Source organism: Protopterus annectens, chromosome 10.part0 (genome assembly GCF_019279795.1).
Source record: "Protopterus annectens isolate FY-2018-M chromosome 10.part0, PAN1.0, whole genome shotgun sequence".
NCBI lineage: Eukaryota > Metazoa > Chordata > Ceratodontiformes > Protopteridae > Protopterus > Protopterus annectens.
The window spans coordinates 1,690,784,737-1,690,806,437 of record NC_056744.1 but is presented as its reverse complement, the minus strand read 5'-3'; the positions used below and the strand labels follow the sequence as shown (position 1 = coordinate 1,690,806,437).

At 39.9% G+C, this 21,701-nt stretch overlaps 1 protein-coding gene across 5 annotated transcripts in view; it reads right to left on the bottom strand.

Annotated features, from left to right (window-relative positions):
* The window catches only part of LOC122813901 (zinc finger protein 436-like), a 770,947-nt gene that overhangs the window by 490,183 nt on the left and 259,063 nt on the right, over window positions 1-21,701 (bottom strand). For 2 of the 5 annotated variants that reach the window (XM_044086449.1, XM_044086448.1), the window contains exon 1: window positions 20,496-20,918. The exons of the other annotated variants lie outside the window; for them this stretch is intronic. In XM_044086449.1, coding sequence (XP_043942384.1) covers window positions 20,496-20,666 — 171 coding nt within the window. In that variant the 5' untranslated portion in view covers window positions 20,667-20,918. Of the gene's footprint in view, window positions 1-20,495; window positions 20,919-21,701 lie in introns of those variants that run through there. 5 annotated transcript variants of the gene reach the window in all.

Below are 21,701 nucleotides of genomic sequence, written 5' to 3'. Positions count from 1 at the left end.
ATTCCCATGATTGCACAATACATCAGTACAGTGCAGGAAAAACAACGGAGAACAGAAAATCGCAATTGTTCTTTTCTATGTTATTTTATTTATTTGCTTTGTTACTGCTGACATTTTGTGAGATACAGTGCAGAAATACAAGGAAAATCAGGTAAGTTTTTCAGTCTTTAGTTTTTCAGAATGTGCTTGATTTTTCTTATAGTTTGCTCTGCCCCTCAGCATATACCAGTACAAAGTATGGCTGCTCAATGGTACTTCTGTGGCCAGACTTTTTTCTGTTGTTTTATGCTCTATTTACAGCGGGCACACTGGTTAGACTGTCCAATCAGAATGCTCATTTTTGAACAGGAATGGGCAGTCAGTGTATAATTCTCTTTTAATTAACCTGAACCAAATGATCATGCAGGTTAAGAGTAAGATGAATATCTTTCAACACGACCACAGGGACAGGCATTTGGAAAAGGTCCTGAAAGAGATGAGGGAAGAATGTTCATCATTTGATCACTATTTCAGTATCCTAAGCTGTATGGGACTGGATGACCAGCCAGCTTCCAAATCTGTAGGGCACCTTCAGTGTGATATAACCACTATACAGCTTGAGGACAGCAGTGTAAAGTCAGTGTTTAGAGGTAGGACACCTTCAGTGTGATATAACCACTATACAGCTTGAGGAGAACAGTGTAAAGTCAGTGTTTAGAGGTAGGTCACCTTCAGTGTGATATAACCACTATACAGCTTGAGGAGAACAGTGTAAAGTCAGTGTTTAGAGGTAGGACACCTTCAGTGTGATCTAACCACTACACAGCTTGAGGAGAACAGTGTAAAAGGTAGGGCACCTTCAGTGTGATATAACCACTATACAGCTTGAGGAGAACAGTGTAAAGTCAGTGTCTAGAGGTAGGACACATTCAGTGTGATATAACCACTATACAACTTGAGGAGAACAGTGTAAAGTCAGTATCTACAGGTAGGACACCTTCAGTGTGATATAACCACTATACAGCTTGAGGAGAACAGTGTAAAGTCAGTGTTTAGAGGTAGGGCACCTTCAGTGTGATATAACCACTATACAGCTCGAGGAGAACAGTGTAAAGTCAGTGTTTAGAGCACTGAACCCAGATAACTTTCTTGGTTTAACTGCATCACACAGCCCTCACTGCTGAGGCTTCAAGGGATTGTTAGCTGCCTAGCACTTCTTCAAGATTGGGCAGATGAGTACCTTATTGTGGAATACATTCCAATTTTACCATTTTTTGTGAAAGAAAGTTTAACTTTTCTGTCAACAGTTGTTGCCAGTGGTAGGACTAGTGTTAAAACATTTTACCTCAGAGCTCAGAGCTCTTGCTTCTAATAGTAATGTACAAGGACCCCCTCTTGGGTCCTGGGGTATTTGGTCAATGACCATGTATCCAAAATTATGTGTGTTGTGTTCGTTTAGATGTTTGGCTAGTGCGTTGTCCAGTTTACTTTTGCCTATGGCATACTGATGTTCATAAATGTTCATTACTAATAGAATCAAGAGAGTTATATTGGCAGATTTTGACAAACGCATACAATTTCCCAGGACTGAATGAAACATGTACAATTTCTAGTATTTTAAAACTTAAAACTTTGCACAGATGACTGGAGTATTAACCACATATGAGATGCGACCAAGTGCTGGGAGTGATAAGGTCATCACTTAACTGGCGCATACTTCAGGTTAAAGTTGTTCTTGGTTGTTTTATTGTAAACAGCACGATTCCTTATTGTAACACAGACTACATGTTTTCCACTTAGAATGAGAATGTTATTTTATTTTCCTTGTATTGTTTTCATTTTTTCAACTTCTTTTGTGTCCTTGATAGTAACTGTTGCTCAAATTGTTGCTGAAATGGAATGTACTAGTCATTGTGTGGTACAATAAGTGGGGTGGGTAGGAAATATTCTTCATTGTTGAAAGAAGCAATGGCACTAAAGTGTAAAATAGGACTGATGTCTTTAAATGTAAAACATGCATAGATCCTTAATTGGATTTCACTGGGTGGGTTGGGATCACATGACAATGTATTCATCTATTTAAAATGTTTTAAGATAGGTTTACTTGCATCTTATTCAACAAGAAGAAAAACACTTCATGTTTATCGTGTATTTTTTTAGTAAAAGCTTACAGAGTGAATTTACTTTGTCCTCTGCCTTTTGTTTGCCATTGTTTGGTTTTTGGACTTTGAGAAGTTTGTTTTGTTTGCCTATTTTCTTGGAGTTTTTTGTTTTTTTTAATAGCAAACATTAGTGAGGGCAGTGGTAGTAGCAGTCCACTACTTTTATCCCAGACACCTCAGCAATACAGTGAACTTTCAGCATTGCTGCAAGTGCTAACTCAATGACCTGAACACGTCAGCTTGACTGGATTCGTTAGACCAACAACGCCAAGAAAGTTTATTTGTTAACTGTGGTAATTCAGTTGGTTCTGGTACTCATAATCTGTCATACTCCAACGTTTCTTCCAGCAATTTATCTACGGGTCAAGGAACTCGGAGCCAGTGGTAATTAACCGCAATCAGGCATCGGCATCCATGGGGCTTACTAATGCATCGGAGCCAGTGACAGTATTGGACAACCACAACTGGCTCAATGTCAACATTTTGTTCACGCAGGATGGTGACAGTGAGCACCGTAGTGAACCGACACAAGGTAACAATATTGGATACAATATTATCTCTAAACTTAAAGAATTTGACCATAAGCTTCTTAAAAGTAAGAAACTCCAGCTTGAAGTTTCTTACTTTAATGAATGTTTAAAACATGAGATTGTCCCTAAAGGTCTCAGGAGTTGGCAGTACCCGAATGAGTTGGCAAAAAACTCTGCATTTTATACAGAATTGGTTGAGCATTTCAATCAACAGGGGCTTGTGATGCTAAACATCATGAAGAAGCATTACTGTCAACAAATAGAGAGTTTAGCCCCTGAAATCATGTCTCTAAACGAAGAAATTTGTAAACACAAGGATTTTATCAGATATTAGTTTGAATATAAAAGGTGTTTTAGCAGTATAGACCAACTCATTGAGAAATCGAAAGCTATTAAACATAAAAAGTTAAACCGGGACATGTTAGCTTACCGGAATGGGACAGCTTACCCTGACCCACCCAATATACAAAACCGGAAGAATACTAACATTAGGAGTGACAACAAACGAGATGAACAACACTGTGAACTTGAACCATCAGTCCTAAACAACAACCAACAGGCTGCCAGTAGTAGTGACCTGAGTAACATTCGGTCACCTGTGGTCACAAGGAGTAAGGCGCCTAAAAGAAATAATTCCAGCAACAACAGAAATGATTACCAGACTGACAATGCTGGAAATTTTCATAGGGGCCAGAATGTTTGGCACAACACATATCAGAAGAAGCAAGCACAATCCAACAGATACCCATTGAAGAACAAAACATCTCTGAAAAAGTCACAAACAATGTTCAGTGCCTCACCAAAGTTCAGTCAGATGAAGTGAAATCGAAAATCTAAAAGTCACAAAAGACTGAACACAATTTAAAATGCATGTTAATCAATGAAATTCAGTTTTCATTGATTTTTAACTGAATTTCATTGGTTAACATGTATTTTAAATTGTTTGGACTATGTGAGAAGCTTTATCTGATGAAGGGCAGAGGCCCGAAAGCGCTCATCTTTTATGTGTTTGGTGTTTTAAATAAACAGAAGGTGTTTGACTCCAGCAGTGTTCAGTCTTTTGTGACTTTTGGAAGAACAAAACATAGAAGGAGGAGAAGCCTTGGAGAATCAGTACCCATTGTGTAAAATCCTACAAAATTAAACAGGTGACTTTAAAGTGTATAATTTTTCATCTGTAACAATCGACAAAGTTTTGATTGACTTATTTGCCTAGGGAAGTACTTTTGTTCCAACAATACATCTAAATGTGGCACGGGCCATTATTGACATTAAATGTTTTGTGCGTAAAGCCAATTTCAAGCTTATGTTCAACAATGACACTCTGCAGTTGGAAACAAAATTTAGAATAGCAAATGTGTTTAACCCACCATTAAATCTAGTACTCACTTTATTTGAGGGCGTTTGTGAGTTAGACATTCGTTCACTTGTACAGGAGAGGGGGCACAGTAAACCACAGTATAACATGAGTAAGGAAGAGAAGGAGGCCTTGGCTATGATACTTTCTTGTAAGATCAGGTGTATGAAACCTGACAAGGGTGGGGGTTTGGTCATCATGGACAGCTGGGACTACGAGAAAAGGATGCATAGTGTGTTAGATAGCACAACATACCAACATGCATCCTTGAATGAAGTAAATGTTGCCTCTAACAGAATCAGAGGATATATTGAGGAATTGTTTATTGACAGTAGAATTGACATACAGGTCTACAATTTCATGACAATTCCCAGTCCAAAGACACCTTTATTATTTGGTATCCTGAAAATACATAAAGATATTATGAACCCACCAATGAGGCCCCTAGTCAATGGATGTAATTCCATTACGTACGGTTGTGCCAAAGTCGTTGACCACATACTCAAAAAATATGTAGACAGAGTTCTATGTATTTGTAAGGACTCATGGTCCTTCTTGGAACAAATTAACAACTTAGGTTTCGAGGAAGAGTATGGGTTCCTGACAGTCGACGTGAACCTGTACACCTCAATTCCACAACAAACAGGTATTGAGTGGGTAATGTTGTTTCTAAAACAGGGGGAGCAACTGATTCAGAAATCTCATTAATAGGTGAACTATTGGACATCATTTTGTCTAACAACTACCTAATGTTTGGAAAAGAATATTACCTCCACAAGGTAGGTGTCACCATGGGGTCCCCCTACGGTGGCAGTTTCTCCAACTTGGTTATGGCGAAATGGGAAAATGACTACATCCAAACAAATGTGGACAAACAACACATTCACTTTTATTGTAGATTTTTGGATGATATCTTCATCATAGTCAGAGGTGACCATGTTACAACCCACGACCTTGTGTCATATTTCAACAGTACAACCGAGTGTTTGAAATTCACACATCAATATGACAATAATGCAATATTGTACCTGAATGTACTGCTCAGAAAGGATAGACAGAAAAAAGGTTATACAGCCACCTTATTTAGAAAGCAGATTTAGATGTACTCTAACTCTTTTCTGCATTTTTCCAGTAGTCACCCCTTTGACCAAAAATGTGCAGTGGTCAAAGGTCAGCTGGTAAGGGCAGCCAAGATGATTACAGAGATTTCTGATTTTAGGGTCGAATGTTAACTTCTGAAAAGTATGTTCACAAGTAGGGGATATCCAAACAACTTAGTCGATGACCTCATACATGAAGTCACCCATAAATAAGAGACATAAGATTATACCAACCGTTATTACGGGCGTTATTGGGCGGCGCAGTGGTGCAGCGGTTAATGCCGTCACCTCACAGCAAGAGGTTCTCCGGTTCGATTCTCAGCTGGGGTGCCTTCTGTGTGGAGTTTGCATGTTCTCCCTGTGTTCATGTGGGTTTCCTCTGGGTACTCCGGTTTCCTCCCACATTCTAAAGACATGCTTCTGGCCTCCACTGAAAACAGGATCTGTGGAACCTAGTCGGACATTCCCGGTCAACAAATAATAAATAAAAACATTAAATAAAATAAAATTACAGTTACCAGGTAATTCTGAGGTACAGAATGACATGGAGGTTAGGGAACTAGCTGCACCTACTACAACAAATAAAACTAACTTTCATTTGAGCCTGGTCACCACATTTTCATGTGAAACGCACAGTTTTTTTTGAGTATAGTAAAGAAGAACTGGGAGTTAATTAACAACAATCCATTACTTGGTGAAATTTTAGGCCCACACCCTAGAGTTGTTTTCCGTAAAGGATCACATTTGAAAAGCTTACTGGAAAAGAAAATGAGAGAAGGGTCGAGAAATGTAGGTATGTTTAGGTGTGGCATGTGTTCACAGTGTAAAATGGTGGATACAACAAACAATTTTACTGTAAGGAACATCAGATACAAAGTCAACTACAGGTTTGATTGTAATTCTCGGATGATCATTTATTTGGCTAGATGCAAGGTTTGTCCAGTTTACTATATTGGCAAAACTGAACGTAAGTTCAAGGAACGCATTTATGAACATCAATATGCCATAAGCAAAAGTAAACTGGACAACGCACTAGCCAAACATGTAAACGAACACAACACACATAATTTTGGATACATGGTCATCGACCAAATGCCACAGGACCCAAAAGTGGGTCCTTGTACATTACTATTAGAAGCAAGAGAGTTATATTGGCAGATTTTGACGAACGCATACAATTTCCCAGGATTGAATGAAACATGTACGATTTTAGTATTTTAAAACTTATAACTTTGCACAGATGACTGGAGTATTAACCACATATGAGTTGTGACCAAGTGCTGGGAGTGATAAGGTCATCACTTAACTGGCGCATACTTCAAGTAAAAGTTTTTCTTGGTTGTTTTATCGTAAACAGCACGATTCCTTATTGTAACATAGACTACTTGTTTTCCAGTTAGAATGAGAATTTTATTTTTCTTGTATTGTTTTCATTTTTTCTACTTCTTTTGTGTCCTTGATAGTAATTGTTGCTCAAACGGAACGTACTAGTCATTGCTTGGTACAATTAGTGGGGTGGGTAGGACGCATCTATCCTTCATTGCCGAAAGAAGCAATGGCACTAAAGTGTAAAATAGGACTGACGTCTTTAACTGTAAAACATGCATAGATCCATAATTGGATTCCACTGGGTGGGTTGGGATCACATGACAATGTATTCATGTATTTAAAATGTTTTACTTGCATCTGAAGAAGTCTTTGTATTCAACAAGACGAAATGTGCTTCATGTTCATCGTGTATTTTTTTAGTAAAAGCTTACAGAGTGAATTTACTTTGTCCTCTGCCTTTTGTTTGCCATTCTTTGGTTTTTGGACTTTTGAGAAGTTTGTTTTGTTTGCCTATTTTCTTGTAACTGTTAAACAGTTGGTCAAATAGTTCAATAGAACTGTGGAACTATAGGAGGAAGTGATGATGTATTTAGTTCTAGGAGAGTAGGAAGTGGTATTCGAAGGATTAGGTAGGAATGGGTACAGGAGCACTTCCAGTGTAAAGGTAGGTGTGAGTGCAGCAAGGCTTTAAATGAGGAGAGACTGCTGGTGATGCAGATAGGAGATGGTAGAGGATTCCAGAGGCTTGCAAGAGAGAAGGACATTAGGCTATTCCCGGCTGGACGTGTGGGTTTGTGCAATTTAATTAGTTTTTGGGAATTAGATCTTAGAAGTCATTCTGGTTCATGCATTTCAAAGGTAGTGGCTAGGGAGGGACAAAGAGAGGGGTGGTAAATGAGTCTGTGTTCTTGGATGAGTTGGGTATGAGTGAGGAGGTTAGGTAGTTCAAGCCAGTTTAGTTGGTGAAGAGAATTACAATGGTGAGAAAAGCCTCTGTGACTTGCTGCAAATTTTGATGTCTTGTTATAGAAGGTTTTGTTATGAGGGAAGATTTCAAGTTGGTGAGGATAGATGCACCATATAGGAGGGATGGGATGAGATAAGTATTGGCTATTATACCATGACCCCCCCAAAACGTGCACGCTGATTGGCCAGCGTGCACATTGTAAATCGAATTATACTAATGGAAAAAGGTCCGGCCGCCTGGACTTTTTTCCATTAGTATAACTACTTTTAAAACACTGTCTCGCTATGTTAAATGGGTTTAACATAGCGAGACAGCTTTAAAATAAGCAATGGAGATCTCCGTTGCTTATTTTAAAGCTGTCTCATATGCTAAACCCATTTAACATAGCGAGACAGGTTTAAAAGCAACAGAGAAAGCAAGATCTCCATTGCTTTTTACTGTTTCTATGTTGAATGGGTTGAACATGGCGAGACAGTTTAAAATAAACGGACATCTCCGTTGCTTATTTTAAAACTGTCTCGCTATGTTAAACCCATTTAACATAGCGAAAACAGTAAAAAAAGCAACGGAGATCTTGCTTTCTCCATTGCTTTTGCCCACAGCTCTGATGTAACTGCCGCGGATGCCAGACATCTGCGGAAGGGCAGTAAACAGGCATTATACTATGCCATTATTTAAGAAAAATAATAGTTTATTTTCTTAAATAATGTCATGGTATAATAGCAATAACCCACTTCTGGGTGTGGTAATGTGTTACCCATGGTTGGCTTTGTTTGGTCCCTCGGGACCAAACCACACCAACCGTGGGTAAATCCAGCATTACCCACACCTAGGTGTGGGTTATTGCTATAGTATGAACCTGGTGAAAGGAGAAATATAATGATTATGGTCGATTATGGTGGTATAGCATACCAAGTTTTTTGTGTTTTTTTTTTTTTTTTTTTTTTTTTATAATTTACTTGTAAATGTTTGTCGAATTTTAGTTGATCATCTATGAGTACTCCTAGTAGTTTAGGGTCAGAGACTATTTCTAGGGGAGTATTGTTTTTGCTGGTGATTATGAAGGAGTGTTTATCTAGGGAGGAGGTTTTGGAGGCGGTGAATAACGTAAGTTTAGTTTTGGTTGCATTAAGAGCCAGATGGTTGTCTAGCATACCCTGCTCAGTAGCGGAGAAGGCACTCTGGGTAAGCTTACTTAGAGTGGGGATAGAAGGGAAGAGCAGATAATGGTAGAATCATCGGCATATTGGATGATGCTGAAGTTTGGAATGGCTTGGTCGACGTCATTAATGAATATGTTGAATAGTAGGGGGCCTAAAATGGAACCTTAGGGGACCTGTGGGAGTATTAAGGAAGGGGGAATTGGCTTTATTCCATTTGACTGCTTGTTGTCTGGTTGTGAGGTAGCTGGAGAACCACTTGGTACAGGAAAGGGATAGGTTTAGTTTGGAGAGTTTATTAAGAAGCAGGTTGTGAAAATAGTGTCAAACACCTTGGAGAGGTCGAGCAGAAGGGTGGACATGAAATGGTCAGAATTGTGGGCTTTGTTAATTGTTTCAAGGAAGGAGAGGAGGGCAGTGGAGGTGCTATTACCGGGTCTAAATTCATGCTGTGTGGGGGTAAGAAGCTGGTTGTTGATGAGATAGGACCCTGGGCTTTTGGTAGGTATATTTTTCATGAAGCTTTGTAATAGGGGATAAGATAGCAATAGGGCAGAAGTTTGTAATGTCATTATTATTGCCCCCTTTATTTAGAGGAATAATAGACTTTTTTCCAAAGCTGGGGGACCTGTCTTTTTGAGATAGAGCGATTAAATTAGTATGCTGATAGGGAGAGCAATGGCTTCTGTGGCTACTTTAAGAAGTAGGAGGGAATTTTATGAGGTGCATTAGAGCCAAGTTTTAATTTTAGGAGAAGATTTTTTATGCTGGATATAGAGATTGGATTGATAGAGAAGATTGGAGGTTGGGGCAAGGGATGCTAGGAGAGGAAGGAATGGATGCAGGCTGAGGAGGGGTCACGGAGGTAGTGGTGAAGGATGATGTTAGCTTGCTTATGGACTCTATGAAGAAAGAGTTAAATTGGGTGGCCAAGTCCATGTCAGATGCATCTGGGTTGGGGCAAGGGTTTTATTTTCCCTGGGTTGAGCAGAGATGAGAATGCTTTCCAAAATAGTTTTGGATTGGTGCTGTAGTTGGTTTGGAAAGAAGAGAAACAGGCTTTGCAGTCTGAGGTAATACGTTTTTTGACTTTATTTTATAGTGTTTTATATTTGTTAAGGGTGATAGTGGTTTTATTTTTATGGTAACATGTCCAGGCTTTGTCACGGAGTTGCATAGTAGTCGAGGTGTTTTTGGTTAACCAGGACACAGGGTTACTTTTTGTACACTTTGTTTTTAGAGGGGCAAAGGAGTTGAGCAGGTTTGTGAAAGTAGAGAGAGCATTATCTAGGGGAAGAGTCTTTAATGGGCTCCAGTTTGTGCTTTTTAGTGCATTTGAGGTGGTTTCAGAATTGAAATTTTTTAGGTAGCGAGTGGAAATATAGGTGTGAGTTAGTTGTACAGAAAAGGGGAGACGGCGGGCAAAAGTAGGGAAGTAGTCAGCTATTGGGTCTGGGAGAATACCACTATCAGAGATATATATATATATAAAAAGTAAACAACTATACCACTGGCACACAAATGAACTTGAGCAAAAGAACGAAAAAAGTCAGCATAAAATCAATAAAACATCAGCTCAAGTTCAAACCAGGCATAATACTGACTTACAAGTTCACTCGCTGGATCGCTGGTAGGCTGTGCTAGTGTGTAAAGGAAGCAGCCAAAGCTATAAATCCAAAGCGATGTTCCACATTGAGTAAGAAGTTTAAAGTCTTTTCAGACCGAAAAAACAGTTTATGGATATAAAATGCTGACAGTCTCTTCAAACAAGCTGAGGACAGACTTGGAAGTTAGAGGCTTTCAATAATTCCAAAACCTTTAATTCAAGTATAAAAGGGACATTGGGTGCTGATTTGTCTGAACATGGGCTAAACTCTTGGCTAGGCTTATAAAGGCCTCAGGGCCAACAGCCTAGTAACTTCCTATGATCATATGTATTGTTTAGCCTGTTTAACAACATAGCTGAGTGCATGCCATACCTGGATCAATCGATTAGCATGTTAGAGAGGCACATGAACATCGCCACTGCCACCATGGGGTCACACTAGGATGATACCACTCTCATGGTCACTGCTCAGGTTCATAGGTAGGTACTAGGCTATCGGCCCTGGGGCCTATACAAGCCCAGCCAAAAAGGTACCCTGGCTTTTGCCACCCAAGAAAATTATTTTCCTGTGCCACTATCGAGCAGAGCCACAGAGGTGATCCCCAGGGTGAATTTCCTATTTCCCATCCAATCATCAAGATTCTTCTTGAAGAGTGCTAATGAAGAGCTTTGTTTGATGTAGATAGGTAGTTTATTCCAGAGTATGGGAAGTCTCTGGGACAGGAATCTATCCCTCCGGCATATTCTGTTTATTGTGGTGACATGGTTTAGGTCCCTAGAGCACGTAGCTCGGAGGGATTGGGAAGTGGAGCATGTCCAACAGCTCTGGGTTTGACATAGCTTTGTATGTTAGGCAGAGATCACCTCTAAGTAGGCGATATGCGACGGAGTAAAGCTGGAGTTTTTTGAGATGGTCTGCGTAGGGCATCTGTTCGAGTCCGGTAATCCTCTTTGTGAGGTATTTCTGTGGCCTTTCCAGTTGCTGTAGATGTCTTGTGAGGTACATACCAAAAGGGGCGTTGTACTCTATAATGGGTCTAATGAGTGATGAGTAGAGGGGAACAATGACATCTTTTTTTCTGGATGAGAAACCTTTTGTGATGAGGTGTGCCACGTAGAAGGATTTCCTAACTACTGTGGCGATGTGATTATCAAAGGAGAGGCTACTGTCCACCTGTGTCCCAAGGTCTCTTATCACACATTCGGTGTTAAATATACTACCACCTATGTTGTAGATCATGGGTACAGAGTTTTTACCAAAAGGGATGACAATGCACTTTTTGGCATTGAGCTTGAGGCCATGGCTTTGACACCAGGCATCTGTCTCAGTTAAGCCCTTTTGTAGGATGTCCACATTGTTAGGAGTTTCAATTATGGTTCCTTGTTTGCAGTCATCTGCGAACTTCATTAACCAAAGACCTTCTGTGTTAGCCTGTACTTCAGAGAAGTAAATACCAAACAGGAGAGGACCCAGGACTGAACCCTGTGGTACTCCACTTGTCACTGGTCTGACGTCGGATTTGGAGTCTGCTACTTTCACAGTGTGGGTTCTGTCAGTGAGCCAGTTGGCAACCCATCTTGTGAGATAGGGATTTATACCGAGTTTAGTGAGTTTATCTATAATTCCAGAGTGGGGGATGGCGTTGAAAGCCTTGACAAGATCTAGATAGGCTGCGTGAACCATCTTACCCTTGTCTACGGCTTTGGTGACTGCTTCAAAGAAGTCTATCAGGTTTAGGAGACATGATCTGCCTTTTACAAACCCGAACTGGGTGGGGTCCAGAGTTTGGAGATTACCAATGTCTTTCTTTATAAGTTCCATGATGATACATTCCATGGCCTTGCAGACAGGCTTGTCAGGCTAATGGGGAGGTAGGTCCCGGGGTCCATGGTGGCTCCCCCCTTGTGGAGTGGGATAACAGTTGCTGTGTGCCATTCAGCAGGCACAAAGCCTGAGGTGTGGCTATGATTGAACATGGTACTTAGGTGGGGTGCCAGTTCGTTCTGTAGTTCATGTAGAACGCAGCCTGGGATGTTGTCTGGTCCCATGGATGCTGTGTTCTTGGCTTTGGAGAGTGTAATTTTTACCTGTGCAGCTGTGATTACAGGAACTTTGCATTCTTCTGGTATAGAGATGGGCTCTTTAGGGGGTGAGAGGGGGGTAAAGTTAGCACTGAACCTATCTGCCAGGATGTTGTCAGTATCAGTTGGGTCTATATATTTAGTGCCATTGTGCTGTAACTCAGGGCAGATCTGAGTGTTGCCATTGAGATTCTTGGCATAGCTATAGAATGCTTTGTGGTTGTCTTTAGAATCAGTGGCAATTTTGTTTTCGTAACTAGCTTTGGAGGATTTTATCAGGGATCACAGCTTCTTACTGAGGCTGACCAGCCTTGGGATTTTTACTCTCTTTTGCAACAGTTTCTTCCTTCTGTTGTACAGTTTGTTTATGGCAGGGGACCACCAGATTGGCTTCCTTTTTTTGGAGGATAGCGTCTTGGTTCTGTTTGGGATAGCACGATTCATGCACTCATGTAAGTGCTTATAAAGGGCAATTGTGTAGGATTCAGTAGTCGTAACTGTATTGTCCATCTGTATGGGTGTCATGAAGTTCACCACTTCTGTCTTAAGAAGCATGAAGTTGGCTTTGGAGAAATTTTTTACCATGGTTTCCTTAATGGGGGGTGGGGGCAGGATGTGAATATCTAGGGTAATTAGCTTATGGTCGAATCAGACCAATGGGGCGTTGACTTCAGGTGTGTAACACCGGTCACTCATGTTGGTAATGACTAGATCTAGGATATTGTTGCCCGTGGTGGGGGTGTGGATAAGTTGATCCAGGGCATTGGAGTTTATGAATTCCAGAAAGCGTTGAGTGAAGGAGTTGGTACATGAGTAGTTTTCCCAGTTAATGGTGGGGTAGTTGAAATCGCCCATTATTTGGGTGTTTGGTTGAACCCTAATATTTTCCAGTACATCAAGAAAAGAGGAGTGGGAATCCTGGGGCATGGTGGGTGATCTGTAACAAGCTACAATTTGGATTGCAGTTTTGCCCAGAGTTAATTGAACTTGGATAACCTCGGCTGCATTATGCTGAGCAACTAGACTGGAGCTGTGGATATCCTTAATGAATATGGACACACCTCCACCTTTGGTGTTCCGGTCCAGGTTACATGGCCGAAAAGTGTGGTATGAGTTATAGCCTGGTAGTGCAGGGGTGCTCTCTGGAAACTTGAACCAGGTCTCAGTCACTGCACAGATATCAATGTTCTCCATTTTAAGGAGTGCCTCGAGTGAGTGCATTTTGAGATTTAGATTTCTAGCACTCAGTAGCATCACCCTCAGTTTTTGCTTGCCTTTTCCTATTACGGTGGTGAATTTGTCATTTGAACCTTGCCTAAAAAAGGCACTATAAGGGTGGCAAGAACCTTAGCCAGTATCCGGAATCCCAGGGGTGACAGGTGCAGGCCATCTCTGGCAAAGCATTGTGGTCTGTCGACCATGTCATCCCAGGCAGACAGATGCTGGATCCCTTTAGAATGGCACCAAAAGCTTAGCCAATTGTTGAAGTCAATCATTTTGTCCTTGTACTGCGGCATAATTCCGGGTGATGGCAGAATGCTATTCAGGGCTAGGGTCATACCTGCCTGGGCTACAAGATTGGAGAGCTCTTCCATGTCTCTTTTCATGTAGTCCAGGGAGGTACATCTCAGGTCGTTTACACCAACATGGACAATAACAGAGTCATATTTGTACTTGTTCTGGAGTGACCCGAGTGCGTGGGTTATGTGGTGGATCCTGGCATCCGACAGGCAGCTGACAATAAACTTCTCCTTGTTTAGCCTGGTGAGTGGGACATCAGTGTGCCTGACTATACAGTCTCCTATGACTAATGTGTTGGGTGTGTTGTTTTGCTTCATTGGCTGTGGTCGAGTGGCACACTGAGTCTGCGGGCTATGTGTCATTCGGTTGTGTTGGGAGGTGGAGGTTGCTTGCATTTCTGCTTTGGAGGTCTCTGTTTGAGCAGATTATTATTGAGAGCCTCTGCAAATGTTTTTGTGTTTCTATGTGTGGATTTTGGTGGTGTAGATTTAGTGAGACTACGTGATGAGTGTGGTATGGTGCAAGTGTTTACCTTCTCCTCTTGACTGTCAAGTTCTGTCTTGATTGGAGAGAGCTTTACCTCCAGTTTGGCTACATAAGTGCATCTCTCACAGGTTGTAGTGTTGGGTGGTAGGAGGAGAGGGTTGTCTGTGTACATGAGGCAATTTCCACATTGCCCCAAGATGCCCAGATTCATCAGATAGATAGGAGAGAACACTGGGAGCTGACCCTTGGACATGCCTGAATAAAAACATATTTTCCTCTAGCTAAGTGAGGAAAGTGAGTACAAGAGCTGTTTTTCTCTAAGCAAGTGAGGAAAGTAAGTATCAAAACTGTTTTCCTCTAGGTAATGAGGAAGGTTGAGTGCTGTAGTAATTAGTAGGTTATTTAGTGCTTACAAGTTCTGAGCAAGTGCTGATTATGAATACGCAAATTCAAGTGCTAAAACTAAGAATCTGTATATGGACTAAACTAGTTACAGGAAAGGGGGGAAAAGTGCAAATGCAGGCTTTTAAATCAGAAAGTTGACAGAGATGGAAAAACTGCCCAAATGGCCAATAACTACAATTTCTGGGCCAGAACCACTCCTTATGTGGTAGACAGGTTACCTAGTGCTTACCACTCTCACTGATAAGGTAGAAGGCTTCCCTCCAACACAGAAAGCTTGGGGGGGGGGGCTCAGAAGCTTACATACAGTCCTGGATACAGCGAATCTGAATCTGGACTACACTAGTCACAGGAAAGGATATCTATATATATATATATCTATATATATATATATATATATATATATATATATATATATACTCAAGTGTGCTAGCTTGCACTGCATTTGAATTGTTTTGACTGCTATTTTAGCTAATTTTCTGTATATATATATATATATATATATATATATATATATATATATATATAGGTTTACTATCATAAATTCGAAAGTAAAAATAAATAATGTCTTTATTTTCGAATTTATGCATCGAAAATGAACATTTTCAAATAATAGTAAACTCGAAAACTAGGGTGTATTGTCGAAAATGTCACTTGCGACATTTACGGCGATACACAGCATGACCACCCTTCCCATAATCACCTACCTACCTAACGACACAGTTATGCAGGGGCTGCACCCTGCACCCCCCGCCCCACACCCGCAACATAATATTCCAACTCCGAGATCGCACTACAGTGAGGAAAGGGATGCATTTCCCTAGCCGCACTGTACCGCGATCCCCTCCCATGAGCGAATGTTAGAATTGCGAATGCACAGTTCATTCGAATGCAAACCTTCGCTCATGTCACCTGCTAATATGAAGTATTGAACATCTGATGTTCGAATACTTCATCGCAAATGCGTCGACATAATGATAGCAAACTATATATATATATATATATATATATATATATATATATAGATAGATATATATACAGAAAATTAGCTAAAATAGCAGTCAAAACAATTCAAATGCAGTGCAAGCTAGCACACTTGAGTATGTAGCAATGTTAGACCAAACAGTTTAAAAAATGCAATTAAATTAGAAATGACTAAAAACAAGTGCAGAAGGAGTCTATTAGGTAGAATGAGGTAAAGAAATGGGACTGGGGGGAGTGCCCCAGATCAAATCTACAGTGGGGGTGGGCTATTGCAAAAGCCTCCAAATTTAAACAACACAGGAATAGGGAGGGTGGATATGGGAAAACCAACACCTTCAGCAGAGATCTGAAAAAGTATACAGTGAAGCAAAAATAACAGTGCACAACTCTGCAGTCAGCCAGCAATGATATAAAATTAGTCAAACAACAATTACCAGCACACAACTCTAAATTGCCAGAAAAATATACTCAGCTCTGTACATCTCCAGATAGTTTGAAGAGCACTCTGTCAGGAACAGGAAGGCCCCAGCAATGATATGCAGACTTTTACTAAGAGGGTCTAATGTTATGCAAGTAATCCTTGAGATGGTCAGATAGCACACAGGATTTAAAACCAGTTAGACCAACTTAAGACACAGAGAATTAGGGGGAGGGGGGAAAAACACCTTCAGCAGAGATATGAAAAACTATACAGTGAAGCAAAAATAACAGTGCACAACCCTGAAGTCAGCCAGCAAGGATATAAAATTAGTCAAACAATTACCAGTACACACTGTGGATATGCCCACAGGACAGGTAGGTCGTGTTCATGTACTGTTTCTCCACCACATTTCATGCCAGTGATCAATCATGGCCTCCTGCAATGACATAGCCACATGGCATGTCCAAGCAGTCATGGTCATGCAGTTGATTTTCATCCTTACATATCAGTGTTGATGCACCCATGGCCAAAGGCAGTCAAGATCTGCATCAATACTGACATACAGAAATACCTGCCACAGCTATATATGCACAGTTGAACAACATCTGCAGGTACTTTGTGACCAGGAACCATGTTTTTTGCTCTCATTTGCATTTCTAATTGGTCTTATTACTATAATGCTACTCATTTCCATATCATTATACATTCATTTGCATACAATGCTGGCTGCAGTATTTCACCAGGCAGCATAATGGTGGAGCCTGAGACTCTGATTTGGCCCACCCTGAGAAAGTACTTACTATATCTGGATATCTTGCCTCCTCAGAAAGCATTACCTCTTTCCATCAGAGTATACCAAGCTTACTGCAATCACATAGCCATGTCACTCACTCCATTCCACACCCTTAGTCCCCATTTCACCAATGTGCCCACTGTTGATACCTCTCAATCTGTCTCTCCCCACCTGTGCAATATAACAATGGTGCTCTACCCCCACTGATGTGTTTCATAGGTAGGTAATGTCTGCTGTACTATACAGCATAATCTAGGTACAGTACCGCACACATCAGCATTAATCCATGTTGAGTCTATTCTGGCCCCTAGTTGTGGACCAGACACCAAATGTTTACTAGTGCTCCAAAGTACTGCACATGCCTCTGCCTCTCACAATCTTCTGCTGTTGTTGGTTTCTCCAGCAGCTCACCAACCAGCACATCCTCTTCCACTGACTATGGTCAATCTGGTCCTCTAATGGTAATCCCCTGCTTTAACTATCTGCATAATACCACATTTTGCAACACTGTGCAGACAGCAAATATCTTGTTGTGGTCCCCAAAGCATACAGCAGTGTGGTACTAAAAGAATCTTGGAAGTGGGCCTTCAATAATTTGAACATACACTTAATGATGTTGGTGTATGTGACACTGTACAGTTCTATGTAGTCTCAGCCATGCTCTGTAACTTGTTTACTGGCATCATAAACCATGGCTGTAGGTGCATTCAACATCATCAATACGATAGTTATGAGGGAAATAACCCCCCACATATAGCGAGTATATGTCTAACATCTGACAGATGTGAGAATTGTAACTATGGATGGCACTCATGGTCATTCTATACAATACACACTGAACATTGCATAACACCTGGCAATTAATGCAGTGGAACCCTTTCAGGCTGCACATCATTGCCACATGCACCAGGTGGTGCTTTAATGGTAATGTGGTTGCAATCAGTGGCCCATGACTTTCAAGGAAAGTGCTATTTCAAAGAATGCCTGCTTAGTGGTGCTTCTCTCCTCTTCATTCTGTGGGAACCACATATGCCCCTTCTCATGCTGTGGTATAACAACATCAATGAACTAATAATTGTCAGGGAGATGCCCGTGATATGCCCACTGTATCCCATAATGGCCATGGGAAGGTCCGGTAACAATGATAGACAAAGTTACCCGCACCTTATTGTCCACAGGAACTGGTATTGAACAAAATGTGTGAGATTCCATGTGATGATGGCACATGTCTACAAGCTCTCACATGGTGTCTCTGTCCACAACATAGCTTTTGATTATGTCGTAGAGTGGTATCGATGGTATGTTAGGAATGATCAAATCAGTTTGTGATATGGGGAGCAATGAGGCATACCATTAATTACACTGGCTATAAGAATGGCTCCCAAAATATACTGTCTCGGTAATGCGAGTGTTACTCCCAGCATCTTACTATGGTCTTAGTCTCTGTTCACCAAGAAACAATAGCATGCAAACTGACGCACCATGTTGAACAAGTTTTATACAATTCGGAATCACTCGCCATGTCGTTTGCTCTCATTTGCATTTCTAATTGGTCTTATTACTATAATGCTACTCATTTCCATATCATTATACATTGATTTGCATACAATGCTGGCTGCAGTATTTCACCAGGCAGCATAATGGTGCAGCCTGAGACTCTGATTTGGCCCACCCTGTACATCACCACACAACACAAATTCAATTAACACATTAAGCTATTTGTTTATGAATCCCAGATTAAACCTTTACTTTTCTGTTTGCATATTATAATCACACTGTACACTAAACTCTAAATACTCCAGAAGCATTCTACATCTTACTACTAATAAATATCACTGTTTGCTTAGATATGAAGTTGTTTTAGTTTCCGTGCCGGTTTTCTCAAAATAAACTCGAAAAGAATGTTAAAACTAAGGAAAACTGTCTTCTTTATGTGATAAGCAATGCCTTTTCTTTTACTAGTTAAGGTGGAAAACAGACTCTTTGACAGAATACAGGCCATTTCCATACTACAACTTAACTAAAACATGCTGACTGCATCCTTCAAAGCACAAAGGAGGGACTGCCACATTAATTAGATACTTAAGAAAGAGTCCTACAGGCAAAAATATTTGCAGTGTGTCTTTACACTTTATACATAATTCTACTACAGAAACATAGATTATGGCACCAGATTACGATAGTTTGACCCACCTAATCACCAGAAGGCATAATCTATTACCTAAACCAACAGATTACATTTCCGATCACATCCAAGAGCTCACTTATATCCGAGTCACATTTGTAAACTCATTTACTCTTTTTAATAGTGCCATTTCTTTTTTCAGTTAGATTGTACTAATCATTCATCACCTTTTCTTTGAAATAATACTTCCTCTTACTCCTCTGAGCTAAGGGTGTCTTCAGATTGTGTCCTCTTTTTTTTTTTTCTGTGACATCTTTTATTTTGTTTTAATATGGCAACCACATGGACTGTACTACCATTTATGTGGTGCTTACATGTTTTTTCTACCTAGTACATCCTTTGTTCAAGAATTGACATCTATATATACACACATAAACATATATATATATATATATATATATATATATATATATATATATATATATATATATATATAGAGAGAGAGAGAGAGAGAGAGATCTACTTTAGAACACCGTTGCTTCACTTACCCGACTCCCACTTCCCTGAGATGAAATGACCGACAAATGCACAACGCCGACATCCAAAACACTGACTTTTTATGTGAGGTAAGCAACTGCTTGGCCATCCTAAATAAAACAACAAAACAAAACTAAACCCACCGCTGACACACCCCTAACTAAATATACCGACTTCGAGATCACACAACCACGGGGGTAAGGGGCAAAGTTCAACAGGATGGACAAGTGGTTACTGACTGTGCATGAAAACTCAGAGTTTCGAATGTTGGTCTTGTGAAGAAGTTGTATGTCCTTTCGTAAATTCGTGGAGGTTCTCTGTTTATGACGTCTGGTGTAGACTACACCATTTTCTCATGCTGTAGTAAATTACCTTCAAGCTGTCCACATCCTATGAAAGATGAGGTCTATAGAATTGCTCATTGGCAGTTTATGTGTGCTCTATCTATATAAAGCATAATAACTTTTTGTTCCATTTTACCACGCCTCTTTGTACACAGCCTAGTATTCCAACAGCTTTTAATCAGATAAGCTGAACCCCTGGCCCCTTCCTCATTTGTAAATGCTAACACTTTCCCACAACACTTTGGACTCCTTTCAATTTATTTCACTTCACAGGTGCTTCATGCTTAACACCATCACTTTTACCTTGACATTTACATGTTTCTTGTTTCTGAGCCAGCTGATGTATCAGTCATATTGCATAACTTTGTGTAATCAGCAAAAAAGGCTAACATTTCCTACATAACCTTCTACTACGTCACTTAATATCACACTTTCTAAGCTTCTGCTTTGTGTCAAAAAAAAAAAATACTGATTTTTATGTTTTATATGAATACACTATTCATTAACTAAGAAAAAATCCAGGCTAAAACTTTTGGAAGATAATTCTTTTGTCAGTTCATCCCCACAGAGGGAACCAATTAATTAACATTGATCATGAATCATCCCTTACCTTATACACACTGACTGCCTCGTGCAGGAACACAAAACTGTGACATGAATGCCTGGGAACACACAGGACACAGATAAAGGCCTCATCCTCCTGGCAGAACAACTCCAGTCTCCGTCTGTGGTCCCCACAGCAATGCTCTGATCCCCTATTTGTAGCACACAGATTCTTCATCTCTTCTTTCTCTCTGGTCTGTTTCTTGCATTGAATGCCTCAGCTTCAGTTCCTAGGAGACCTTTTCAAAGGGAAGTTCCTGTTTATACTCAGAACAGGAAAGTTTTGTTACACTGTATAAAATCCAGTTAACAGAGACCATATTCAGCTGGTGTCAACAATATAGAATCAATAGAGTTTCAGGCAAACTGATAAATATACAGCCACATTCTAAAAACCCATGTTAACAGTAACAAAAAACTCCAGTTTCAGTTTCAGAGCACAGGAAGTAGAATGTGTGGGGAAGTTACCGCCTCCATTTAAAGGGGCAATGCAAAATGTAGTTCAGATGTTTTACTTTCTTATTTTATTCATAGGTGAGATGGAATGGCAGTCTTTTAAGCCGTTGCTTTTAATTTTAATGTTCAGACTTTTAGAAATACCTTGTAAATTTTAACTTATATATATATATATATATATATATATATATATATATATATATATATATATATGTGTGTGTGTGTCTGTCTATAATATATATATATATATATATTTATGTGTGTGTCTGTCTATAATATATATATATATATATATATATATATATATATATATATATGTATATATACATATATATAAAACAAATAAACTCTATTTTAATCCCAAAACCATACTTCATACATTCTTGTCATATTTTATCTCCTTTTACTGATGAATCTTCCTCCCATTTATTTATTTATTTATTTATTTTCATTTATTTTGTCTACCAAGTTCAATCAAACTAGTGAGGAAATGCCCATTTCTGGTATATTTACTTCTGAATTATCTATTTTCACCAAGTAAGAGAGCTAGTCTACAAACCATTTTAACCCATAAACAAGGCTCACTGCGAAACACAGGCACAGAATTAAGTGCAGGACATCTTCCTTCCTCAGCTCAATGCCCATAATGTAATCAGACAAAGAAATAGAAAGAACTGACAGCATCAACAAAATTCCCAGATTCACAATGCAGTTAAAGTGCTTTGTCAGTGAGAAGTATTTAGAAGCAACTGTGAAC